Source organism: Muntiacus reevesi, chromosome 3 (assembly GCF_963930625.1).
Source record: "Muntiacus reevesi chromosome 3, mMunRee1.1, whole genome shotgun sequence".
In the NCBI taxonomy this organism is placed as follows: Eukaryota; Metazoa; Chordata; class Mammalia; order Artiodactyla; family Cervidae; genus Muntiacus; species Muntiacus reevesi.
The window spans coordinates 142,665,709-142,679,477 of NC_089251.1; the positions used below are offsets into that span (position 1 = coordinate 142,665,709).

General features: G+C 39.0%; 1 protein-coding gene across 2 annotated transcripts in view; it reads right to left on the bottom strand.

Annotated features, from left to right (window-relative positions):
• PARD3B (par-3 family cell polarity regulator beta) overlaps nucleotides 1–13,769 on the bottom strand; it is a 1,130,274-nt gene that overhangs the window by 657,613 nt on the left and 458,892 nt on the right. For both annotated transcript variants that reach the window (XM_065930754.1, XM_065930753.1), the window contains exon 3: nucleotides 6,415–6,586. In XM_065930754.1, the coding sequence (XP_065786826.1) occupies nucleotides 6,415–6,586 (172 nt within the window). The remainder of the gene's footprint in view (nucleotides 1–6,414; nucleotides 6,587–13,769) is intronic.

The following is a 13,769-nucleotide window of genomic DNA, read 5'->3' on the forward strand; positions in this document are numbered from 1 at the left end:
CAAATACACACACACACACACACACGCAAGCACATGTGTGAGAAACACACACGGAGTGAAGAAACAGGAGAAAATTCATTTCTGACACAGAAGGTTTTACAAGTAGTTTCCTTCATCTTAATTTTCTAGCCTTTATTTCCTTATTAGCCTTTTTATTTATAGCTATTCACAGTATCTATTTATTAATTTATACTCTATCTCAATTTGAAAATGACATAAGGTGTTATTGTATTCCATTTAGTATGAAAATAATCAGATAATTGAAACCTACAAAATTAATCTAAAAAAATGTCATGGAACTGAAAGTCAAGAAATGTATTATGGGTTCCAATTTACTCTTTTAACCGACTAGTTATTTGACATCAGAGCACACACCAATCTCTCTAAGCTTTCACTTGGTCATTTGTAAAATAATGCTAATTGTATAGAAAAGTGCTATTATGAAATTTTATAGAATTGTCTATTAGAAGACCTTCTTTTCACAAAAGTTGCTCTAAAAGGTGCTAACAATTCTTTGGAGTGAAGGTAGGTTTCTTTGCTGTAAGACTTCTAAATGATATTAGAATTCTCTATTGTCTACTCAACAGCCCTCTGCATCCCTCTCTGCCCTGTTAGCATAACCAATCATATGTGTTCAAAGAGTGGATGTGAATAAATTAGAATAGCATCCAGAACTTAGGTGCCCAATAAATGTTATTAACCAGAATCAAATGTCTGCTGAAATTCCAAAATGTGTTAAGTACCATAGGGTTCTGCATATAAGACCTGGACAATTCCTAAACTAGATGATTCTAAAGTCTAAGGGACCCTTTGGATATGATTCTTTGCTATTCTACCTGGTGTTTGTTTGACCATCCCTTTTATTAAATAGATTCTCAGGTTAGCAATCCCTAGTCTACACAGTAAAATGCATTGGTCAACTTCAGAAACATTAAAATCTTGAAGTGCTAGAAAGATTTGCTAGGTAGGGCTGAGTCAAAACTTAAGTCATTTAGCATTACATTAGAAAATCCATTAGAAAATAAATGGTAGGAAATAATTTAGATAAATGAAGTTGGAATTATGTGGTAGCCCACTTGATTTAACATTTGTCTTACAAACTAAAAATTTTAATATGTACCCCATTAGCTTACATAGGGTGCATGACTATGAATTCCTTTCTGTCAGTAGAAAATTTATTCATCTTTGTATCCCTTATTGAGTAATTAAGAAACAGATTTATGACATATTTACCATACTGTCTTGAAGATTTGGATGAGGTTTCACAAACAAGGTCATGTTTGAAATTGAGTTTAAAGGTGCATACAATTTCACCAAGTTGAATAAAGGCAAAGGGGTAAAAGCTATGAAAGGAAATTCTAACTACAAAACAGAAGTTTGAAAGAAAGTAGCAAACAGTGAATGGCAAGCCATTTCTGGGGTTTCCCAAGTGACTCAATGGTAAAGAATCCATCTGCCAATGTAGGAAACACAGGGGACACGGATTTGATCCCTGGGTTGGGAAGAACCTGGAGGAGGAAATGGCAACCCACTCCAGTGTTCCTGCCTATGAAACCCCATGGACAGAGGAGCCTGGTGGTTTACAGGCCACAGGGCTGCAAAAGAGTCAGACATGACAATGGCTAAAAGCAACACCAAGAAGTGGCTTCTAGTAGCTGTAGGTCAAAGTGACTGTGGAAGAGTGGCCAGTACCAAAGAACTAAACAGACATTTCTCCAAAGAAGACATACAGATGGCTAACAAACACATGAAAAGATGCTCAACACCACTCATTATCAGAGAAATGCAAATCAAAACCACAATGAGGTACCATTACATGCCAGTCAGGATGGCTGCTATCCAAAAGTCTACAAGCAATAAATGCAGGAGAGGGTGTGGAGAAAAGGGAACCCTCTTACACTGTTGGTGGGAATGCAAACTAGTACAGCCACTATGGAGAGCAGTGTGGAGATTCCTTAAAACCTGGAAATAGAGCTGCCATATGACCCAGCAATGCCACTGCTGGGCATACACACCAAGGAAACCAGATCTGAAAGAGACACGTGCACCCCAATGTTCATCGCAGCACTGTTTATAATAGCCAGGACATGGAAGCAACCTAGATGCCCATCAGCAGACGAATGGATAAGGAAGCTGTGGTACATATACACCATGGAATATTACTCAGCCATTAAAAAGAATTCATTTGAATCAGTTCTAATGAGGTGGATGAAACTGGAGCCCATTATACAGAGTGAAGTAAGCCAGAAAGATAAAGAACATTACAGCATACTAACACATATATATGGAATTTAGAAAGATGGTAACGATAACCCTATATGCAAAACAGAAAAAGAGACACAGATGTACAGAACAGACTTTTGGACTCTGTGGGAGAAGGCGAGGGTGGGATGTTTTGAGAGAACAGCATCAAAACATGTATATTATCTATGGTGAAACAGATCACCAGCCCAGGCTGGATGCATGAGACAAGTGCTCGGGCCTGGTGCACTGGGAAGACCCAGAGGGATCAGGTAGAGAGGGAGGTGGGAGGGGGGATCGGGATGGGGAATACATGTAAATCCATGGCTGATTCATGTCAATGTATGACAAAAACCACTACAATATTGTAAAGTAATTAGCTTCCAACTAATAAAAATAAATGAAAAAAAAGAGAAAAAAAAAAAGGCTGAATATCACAATTAAAAAAAAAAAAAAGAGAGAGAGAGTGGCCAGTAATAAAAGTGGGCGGAAAATGAGGGCTGGATCTGTATGAGTCCCTGAAAACGAACTTTCTGCATGTTCTCTGTATAAGTTATTTCATCTTGGGAGATAAAGAAAAAAAAAAAAGATAGGACCAACCACTGTCTGCTTGTATGTGAGGAAGGTTGTGAATCTTTAGTAGGATATTGTAGATGATGAACTTGTACTGGAAAAAAAGATATAAAAATTATACTGAATGTTGAGTACATTTTTATTTCAATATCAGTAAAACCTACACTACTGGTAATTAAGTTCAGTTCAGTTCAGTTCAATAGCTCAGTCGTGTCCGACTCTTTGCGACCCCATGAATCGCAGCACGCCAGGCCTCCCTGTCCATCACCAACTCCTGGAGTTTACTCAAACTCACGTCCATCGAGTCGGAGATGCCATCCAGCCATCTCATCCTTTGTCGTCCCCTTCTCCTCCTGCCCCCAATCCCTCCCAGCATCAGGGTCTTTTCCAATGAGTCAACTCTTCACATGAGGTGGCCAAAGTATTGGAGTTTCAGCTTCAGCATTAACAATCACCAATAAAGAGAAGAACATATTGTTTCCCAATATCTGTTAAACTGTGTCTCTTTAAGTAAGAATAAGCATGTGAACAAATCATGGTTAAATTCCCCATTGTCAAGAATGGATCTCAAGAGTGAAAAAACTCAGGAGAATCAGCCCCACGTCTGCTGTACCATCCTGGGCCAAGGAGTCCCATGCGAAGTAGAACCAGGTCCAGAAGCCTCTGAGAGCTGAGTAGGGAGCAGAGAGGATGGGCTGGGGGTTGGCATTTTATTTGCCTTCTGTGATGATGAATACTTAGAACACACTTGCTACTCCTCCTCCAACTAGAGCCCTCCCCCCTGCCCAATTCGTCTTCTAAACAAGGGCTCAGGGTGGGCCTGGCAGTACAGCCAGACCACCTCTCAGAAGAGCTCCTCATGGACCCTGCATCTGCTCCCAAGTAGAGCCCCCATCCCTCTGTGCTCAAGCCACAACCACACACAACCCTGTCCTCAGGGAAGGGAAAACAGAATGGGCAGATACCAAAGCTGGTGGCTTTGCTTCAGTCTTTTATTTCTCTATCTGAGAAACACAATGATCTTTTTTTTTTTTCTTTGCTTTTAAAATTCTAGAAATGTAAAGTGCAGGGTCTGAAAGAACCATCAGAGTAGACAAGGGATGATTTCTTCATCATTCATCCTTGTCCAGATTTCTCCATCTAATTCCAAGGAACCATCTGTATCAGCTCGCTAACGAGTTTGGACACGGTCCTCCTCACAGTGGGAAGCTGCTGCAAGTTGTTTAAACAGAGGAGTTATCTAAACAGATTTGTGATTTAGGAAATCCACTCTGGAGAGGCAGGGATTGGGGAAAGCAGGTGTGGTACAGAAAGAGGTCAGTTTGAGGCCTCTGCAGTATCATGAGCCTACTGCAGATCGATGTGAAAGCTCTGGCCTGCTTCAGTGCTACTGGACATGAAGGCTAAAGAAAGTGCGGATGATGAGAAAAAGAAGGAGCAACAGGCGCGATCTCCACCATTTCAGACTGAATGGCTGGAAGGCAGCACTGACCACCCAGGAGTAAAGGCTGGCCAATTTCACCACTTCATCTAAGACACTAATTGAAATGGGATTTGACGCCAAGGGGTTAAGCATTTTCAGGATTTGGCATTTATTATCAATACATTATTTTACAAATAGCATATGAAAGGCAGCACAGCACAATTATTGCTGACCTGGAACCAGCAAGGGTTCAAATCCTAAGTTCGCCACCTAACAGCTCTGTGACTTTGGAGGAATCACATAACTGCTCAATGCCTGTTTCCTCATCTCTTAAATAAGGGAGATAATAGAACCCAACTGAGTATCCTGAGGCTCGAATAAGTTGTCAGGAGTACAGGGTTTAGAATACTTGGTGCATTGCCTTGAGGTCTGTGCCTAGAATATAATTACCACTGAATATATATTATTCTCTGTGTCTGATCCAAAATGAGTATTGAAGAAGCAGAAAGTCCACTTTCAAAGATATGGAATTTCAACTTGCTTTTCTTTCTACATTGAACATTGTATTGCTCAGATGGTTCAATAAAAGAAGCTGAAAAAGCTAAAGAAAAATAACTTTTTTCTAAACCTGAGAAAGCTCATAAGAGAAAGGTGAAAAAACAAATTCTCAGGCACAGGCAGTACTCTGAGGTTGAGACTTTTGAAGACCACAGAGCTTGCTTATAAATAGAATATTAAAACAAGCATGAGCAATTTTCTCCTTTCGTCTTCCCTTATTGCCTAATTTTCCTCCCATACTATTTGCATAATGGATAAAAAGGCATCCATTATGCAAATGAACGATAGGGCTGTGAGGTTGCTGAAGCCACAAACCTTGCTCCAGATGAAAAGAAGCTGCCACTAAGCCCTTCAATGTCTGCAGTCCAGCAGAAACTGCTCTGCTAGCTTGGTTTCCAAAAGATAGAGGGAAATTATGAAGATGACAGGTCATTCATTTCCACTTGGTTTATTTTAAAAGGGGTACTATAGATGCTTTCTAGAAAATCAGTACAAAATATATAGATACTCAGTATCCTGGCATATAAAATAAACTTTACAATATATTTTGTTTCAAATGGCAAAAATTACACTATGCACAGTCTTTACAATTTTAAGCATATGCTTTGCATAAAAACAACCTCTGTTCTAGCTTTAGAATTAACCTATAACCGGTGCTTGGAGTGTTCGCAAAATGTATGCATACATTCAATACAAATAAAAAGTGGTTTTAAGTAACACAATATTAGTGGATTTTCAAAACTTTATGCTTTAAACTGACCTAAAATTATCTTTAAGAGATATTACCACAATTGACATTATTTATCTTAGAGTCAGAAATTCACTAAAATTTTAGAAGAATGTTTATTTTCTCTTTATACCAACACCTTCAAAACAAATGTAACAAATGAGCATTCTGAACAGAATCACTTGCCTGGAATAAATCAGTAGGACAGAAATAAAAAACTAACTTCAAAATGTTTCTCCCCAAATCTTGAGATACACAGTTGGTGGAGAAGAAAGTGTCTAAAACAGAAAGTGATCTTTTATCTCTAGCTTGGAATCCTTGATAACGCTTAGTTTTTTTTCCAAGTGACTTTTTTTCAGGGACTTTTAAAAACATTTAAGTGGTCCTCACTTGCTATGGGCTTCCCTGTTGGCTCAGACGATAAAGAATCTGCCTGAAATGCAGGAGACCTGGGTTTGATCCCTGGGTTGGAAAGATCCCCTGGAGGAGGGCAATGGCAACCCACTCCAGTATTCATGCCTAGAGAATCCCTTGGACAAGGAGCTTGAGGGGCTACAGTCCATGGGGTCACAAAGAGTCGGACATGACTGAGTGACTCAGTACACATAGCACACATATGCTACAGAGGAAGCTCCTCATTTACAGTCTAACTCCTCCTCTGTCAGTTCAAGGATATGCAATTCAGATTCACCTGCAATTCAAGAAGAAACTGCATCCATTGCCTGAGCACCAGCAGCTGCAAAGATCTATGTAAAACATAATTTAGAGAAAGACAGTCCACATTTAAAGGCAAACATTAACAGGGTCAATCATAAAGTGGAAGCAACTCACAGACAGCAAGATGATGTATTTCAACCAGATGAAAAGCAGATGACTTAAAAAATACACCTACCTAATTTCAGAGCAGAAGGGGTTACTTCAATTTCCCCACCGACTGGCTTGAATGCAGCCAGTTGGGCAGCCACTTCCGTCTCAAAAGCATCTGGGCTCTGCCGGCTTGCGGGGTTTCCACTGGGGCTCTCAATCTTGTGGAGTGGTTCTTGCTCGTCAAACACAGCAATCAGCTACAAACAAATCCAGTAACACTAATTACTTTGTAGGACACGCATATCACATGGACACTATCTAGCTGGTTGTGATCTTTATTTCCTTTTTTTTTTTTAAAGACCTCTTAAAACTGAAAACTTTAATGTTACTATATCACAACTCTTAATTCAATATCATGTCTGAAGGGGTCACGGTCAGGAAATAATTGTTTGTTTGTATATTCCTGGAATAGAGATCCAGTTATGGTTAAACTTCGGGAAGGAATGAAATGGCCCACTCCTCCCCTCACTTTTTTTTCTAATGTGCCTAACATGACACTAGCATCTCTTTCTTTTAAGAATATTGTCAAACATGAAAGCTGAATATGCAGAATGTGAACAACAGACTTACATGGTAGAAGAGAACATTCCAATGTCAAAGAGCTAAAGACACGGTAAAACTGTTAACTGTCCTTTTAGACACAACCATAATAAGCAGAGTCATACATACATGTGTATATTATACACAGTCTGTGCTTATCTTGTACACGTAGTTTTCCCATTTGTATTCATGCCTGTAATTTTGGTCTTTTCCTTCATGACTAACTCCATGTTGACTGGCTTAAGTCCAATGAAACTAAACATCAGGACTTTAATTATCCCGATCTTCATCTCAAATTTATTTCATATAAGAACTAGGTGTCTCATCATTACTATAAAAACCAATAATTGTCAATCTCCAAGTCATTTGTTTTACAATATGGGCAACATTCAACAATCAAGTAATTGTGCAAACATTGCTGGATAAATGGCAAAGACAGCCCCGACTGAATTTACATTTTTGGCCAGCAAACAGCAGCATGGTAGAAACTTCCACTGTCTCTCAATGGACAAGTGGGAAAGTCCAAACGGGAGTGCAGTAGGTGGCTCAGGGAAGTTACCGTCAATCCAATAAAATGCAGTCTACAAAATGCAAATCTAGAAAACTGCTAGTAAATCTTTAGATATTTTCATTCATTAAATAAAACAAACCTGCTTATCATTCAAACATTTTTCAGGTAAGGCATTCAAAGCCCCATTCATAAGGGAACCTTGTTGGCAATAGTATTAATAACACCAGTGCAGGGTTAACCAATCAAAACATCATAAATTCAAGTTCAGTCTTTCAAAAGAAATGAATACAATTAGGGATATGCAAATTGGCTATTCAAAAATAATTTTCATAATTGACTACTCATTTCCAGTATGGAGACTTCTTTAATTGGAAAACCCAACAATCCTCTCACCACAGGAAAAAAATGCTACTCCCAAGGCATTATTTTTAATTCTTGAAATTGAGCACATACATTTTCTATTTTTAATTGGTAGCACTGATGAACCGATTTGAGATAAGACTTAAATGGATTAATAATGAAAGATTATTCTAGTATAAAAATAATCAGGAGAACTATATCTTTCTAATCATCTGGCCAAAATGAAGAGTTTAACACTTTAAATCCTGAAAAGAAAAATAAAACCAACTTTCAAACTGTGATAGAAGTGCTATTTTCATCACTATTTTGGTGACCTGATTTCAAGTTTTGCATGTTGGTGAATTCTATCACATACTTGTAATATTCATTTTAATATATTAATCAACAAGGCAAAGTGGCTTATTTTACTGAATTGTACTAATTTTACTGTTTGTACTACAAACAGTTTTGGTAAGTTTTTCTTCTTCCTATACCCTTGAGTCTTAGTGTATCCTATGCACCTGAAGTGATGGGGAAAAGAGACACAGAATACCAATCAGTAGTGTAATCCAAAAGCTTCAAATCGGTAACTCATAAATAAATCATTATCTATGTCTCTTACATTACATAACCATCTCTCCTTAAGCTTCTTCACTGTTTTCCATATTATTATTATATCCACACTAGGTCACAGCATACATAGTAACAATTCTATACCTGTTTGCCTAGTGGGACCACAGGGTAGAGAAGAGATTTTGTTTCCCAAAGTGACAAACAGTAATTTGTACTAGGGGCCATTCCACCGATTCAGACCACACTGTAAGCATTTTCTGAAATGAAAGCTGTAAGAAGAGAGGCTGCCTTATGAAACATCTGCGGCTTGTCCAGGATGACGCTACGCCCTGAAGAATGTGTATTCGACCCTTTAGAGATACAGGCAACACATGGCTTTCTCAAAGATGATAACAGTGAGACCTGGAGGCTCCCCAACTCTCATCAACTCTCTGATTAATTAATTGCTTAATCTGTCTCCCAATCCCATGATTGACAGGAATTATCTGTGCAAAACCTCCTCTGGATGTCTGTATGAATGGGTGAAATAAAGTCTCTCCTCCTGGAAAGAAGAGAATCAGTTCCTGAATCTGTGGCATCCAGACAAAGCCACTGGCACCACAGGTGCTGGCTGATAAGAGACCCTCCATCCAGTCTTCATCTCAACAGCTACAATACACCCCATTTTAGACTTGCTTCCACACTGATAATCAATTTAAACTCTATGTTGTAGGTCTTTTTAGCTGGATTGCTTGATTCATCAGAACACCTACATGACTGGTGACCCAGTTCCTGGTCACAGTGTTACAGAGATACGTTAATTAATGTACACCACTGTTCTAGTCCTCAACAGAAGGCAGACTGACCTTCAAATTATGCAGTTCATGAAAAAGGCCTTCCTCCACCATTGAACCTATTCAAAATGACTTTTCCCACAGAGATGACTTGAACATTAAAAGGTGATTTATATTTTTATTAAAAACAATTCTGTAAAGATTCCATTTAGACTAAATTTCTGTGGCATGTGGAAGATTTTTCCACCAATACCATAGAGACTGCAGTAATCTACACTTTATGCAGAATGCAAGTAGGCAGTATTTGATTTGGAGGCCTTCCTCTTTGGCTGCTCGGTCCATCTTCTGGGGCCCCGTCTGCTCTCCTTCTGCGATGCCAGTATTTTCATGTCATCCAGTCCAGCACTGACATTTCCCTAACACCCCATGGTCCAGAATGATATGTTCAAACAGACTTGACTTCCAATCAAAACTCCCATCCCTGCAGATTTCTCTCAGCATTTAGGCATCTAATCCCCAGATACACACAAGAAGGTCAGTCTACAAATATGCTATTAACTTTCCCATCAAAAAAACAAAAGAGCCTTTTCAGGCCTCACCGCTACAGATACCACCCTATTCCTCACTTTCTATCTAAAGCAGAATTTGAAAGTTGTCCACAGAGCAGTCTCCAATCTCCACCCTCCCATTCTTTTCCTGAGGCCACTCCAGCCAAGCTCTCACCCCTCTCTTCTGCTGAAACCACTCTTATCAAGATCAAAAACAATCTCTACAGTGCTAAATTCAAAGCCATGTCTCTGGTTTGATTTTAGGACACAGTGGATTATTGCTTCCTTTTTAAATGACTTTCTTCACTTGCCTTCCAGGATACCACTTTTTCTCAGGTTTATCCTCAATACCCCAGCACTTCCATTCAGCTTCCTTTTCCTCATCTCTAAAAACGTTAAAAAGGCTACCCCTAAGTTTGCATGGTGATTAGATTGGTCTCATAGCAAAGATATAAGAGTATGCTGGTAAATCTCACACTTAAATCTCCAACCCAGAGCTTCTTCCTGAACCGCAGCTTTATGTGGTCAATTGCCTAACCTAACATGAGGACATGAGTTTGAGTAAACTCCGGGAGTTGGTGATGGACAGGGAGGCCCAGCGTGCTGCAATTCATGGGGTCACAAAGAGTCAGACACGACTGAGTGACTGAACTGAACTGAGCTGAACATGAAGACTGAGTGATCCTTAATCTCTCTTCCCTTCCCTTTCTCATTATCTCTCATGCACCTCACACACATCCAATCTGTCAATAAATGTTAAAATACACCCAGAGCTTGACCACTTCTCACCACCTTCACTGTCACCTCTTTGGACCCAGATATCATAACCTCTCCTATGGGTTACTGCAAGGCTTCCTCACCCGACTCCTTGTCTGCACACATGCTCCCTTTCCATCCATTTTCAGCATGGCAGCCAGCATGACCTTGCTCAAACATAAGGTGCATTGCATCTCTCCTCTGATCAGAACCTTTCCACCTCGCCTGGAATGAAGCCCAAGTCCTTCCAATGCCCTGCATGGTAACGGGCTCCCAGTGAAGGTTCTGACCTCTCATCTCTCCCTTGTTCTCAGGATTCTCTCCTGCTCTGCCCTCTTCTTTAACCCTCTCTGTGTCTTTACGCTTGCTCTTCTCTCTCCTGGAGACAGTCTTCCACCAGATACCTGCATGTCTTTTTCCTCGATCCTTCACATCTTTATTGAAATGGCAGGCTTTCACCGGCCATACTATCTAAATTGAAATCCACTCCCACACCTCGCACACTCCCTTCATTTTTCTTCATAGCATTTGTCACCCCTCAATGCTATGTCTTTTTGTATTTGTCTTATTTATTGCCCACCTCCCTGTAAAACTCCCTAGGAAAACTTTGCTAGATTGTAAGCTCAGAGAAGACAATGATTTTTGTCAGTTTTGCTGTTTGCTGTACTCCATAGCCTAGAAAAGTGAGTTAGGCATAATAGGCACCCAACATATATTTGTTAAAATGAGTGAAATGAAGCAAAAAATAAAATGATACCTAATATAGCAATGAAAGGTAGCTAGATTTTTCATGTGCTTTTAGAACACTAAAATTGTTTATTAATGAACGAGTATAAATGACCAGTATAAACCCATATGACGCTTAATGTATTCTCACCATTATTATTGTTGTCTCTGTTTTGTTATTATGTGGCAGACATTCCTTATTTTCTAGTCAACACCAGGGGAAATTGCTTCTGTTCTAGAAATGGAGATCATGTGTCTTTTTCCTTTTTATGCTCATTTTTGAAAGGGAAAATCTGCTGATTTGGTTTCTGAAGGAGTGGAAGTTTGAACTAAGGTGGATGTGGATGGAGAGATGGCAGTGTTAGCAGTGTGGCCCTAGACATGCCCTTGTCTGATTTCTTCTAATAGGCAATTTTGATTTGTCTGGTGTGAAGCTTCTCAATGTGTCCCAAGAAGTAGCTTAAAAACAAATGTGAATAAATCTCCAGGGGAGTGGAAGAACAGCCTGAACTGCCATTAAGCTCAAAACTGAAGCACTCAGCTTTTATTTTACAAATTCATGTAAATATTTACCAGCTTTCCATGTTTGGCCTAACAGGAAAAGATTTTCTCTTTAATTGCCGGTAATACTAAGGCGAGGACTTCCCCTCATGGCTGGGCAGTAAAGAATCCGCCTGCAGTGAAGGAGCCACAGGTTCGATCCCTGGGTTGAGAAGAAGATCTCCTGGAGGAGGGCATGGCAACCCACTCCAGTATTCTTGCCTGGGGAATTCCATGGACAGTAGAGACTGGTGGGCTACAGTCCATAGGGTCTCAAAGAGTTGTACACAACTGAAGCGAATTAGCACACATGCACACAATAACGCAATGATCTCATGTGTTTTGCACCTGTTTTTGAGAGGTCAAACTGGAGTGTATTTCTCAGGCAAATACCTACCTTCTAAAATGAACTGAGGAAAACACATGGAAATAGACCCACTAATGTGGTGTGCACTTTTTTTTTTTTAATAACTACATCTCAACTGCTAATGATGATATGTTCCCAATTAAAGACTAGGCTTAGTTTGGTAACCACATTTATCCCCTGACTACTCCTTCCCCAGTGGGTATCAGGAAGGAACATCTGAAACTAGAATTTGCCTAGAAAATATATCATGCATAAGATTTATTTTAAAAACACAGTTCAATCTTTATTCATATTTAACTTGTAAAGGTCAAAGTATTATAAAAATCAACAACAAAACAACAACAACTACCTCTAAGATCAAAAGGAAATAAAAGAGCTTTGGGTAATTTACAATATCCATGACCTGGAATAACAGACATGATCAAAAGAGCCATGTGCTCTTCACAATTTCACATCATCAATATCTCTTCAAGGACTCAGACCTATTTTTATACTCAAACAAGGTAAAGCTGTGTGTGTGCATGCACAGGTGTGTTTTGGGAGTGAGTGGGGTGGTGGGTGGAGGTAGAATATTACTGCCCTTGATGACATCCCTGACATGCCTAAATGCTTAGCTTAGCACAGAGCCTAGTACACAATGAAAGGTTAAATGTTGATTCCTTTTCCTCCCGTAGCTAGCGTTCCCTGACTCCCAGACGGAGTCCCACTTGACTTGTTTATTCCTATTCTGCTTTTACTTTGTTGCTTCTCTTTAATCTCTTCATCACAGGATTGACAGAGGAACAGAGAAAATATTGAGATCAAACACATCAAATAGGTAATTTTTGTTTTCCTTTTTACCTTGCTCTTCATCACACAGAAACACACAACCTTCAGACATGCAGTGCAGTTCCTCTACCAAGCAGTACATGGCTTGTGCTCTGTTCTATTTTTACCATAACTCGAAGCAATATACCCATGCCTTTAGTTTCTACACTGACAAGTAAATATTTTAATAATAAATGTCACCAAGTGCATTTATAACAGAGTCCCTCAATATTCATGATGTGGTTTGCTCTGTCGTCAGCCTATAGCATTCTGTCACTTTTATAGCCTGAGTTTTTATAACCTGATGATATTATAGTCTACATAGAGAATAAAAAAGTGATCTAAATTCTCACAGAACATTATAAACTATATTTACAAAGGTATTTTTTGGATTAGTAATTACATTGAGAAATACATGACTATTTTATAACATGTCAAATGAACTAACATACTTCTAAGAAAGACTTATTTGCCATATTGAGTTCTTTGGGTTCAACTGTTGAATTTAACAACATACTACTTTTTTTTTTTAACCGTTTCATACATATTCCATGTTCCCAACAACTGTCAAGTGGAGTTAAAAGACAAAGAACAAAGCCAGCATCCTACAAAATAAAATTGGAATCATTTGTCTCAAATCTTAATAAACACAATTAAATCTAAGTAAGACTGTGAAATTACAACAATTTCACAAGTAGAGGAAAACACATTATCACCTTTGGGAAGAGAGTGAAACTGCAGAATTCATTTAAATGTATGCATCTGCTTGTAACTAAATAACAACTGGCTATTGAGCTAATTTTATGCCACTTGAAACAAAAGTTTGAAAATGGATCTTTTTCCTTCATAGGAATTTTGACAGCCAGCTAAATGCATTTAATCTGGATTTTAAAAATTAAC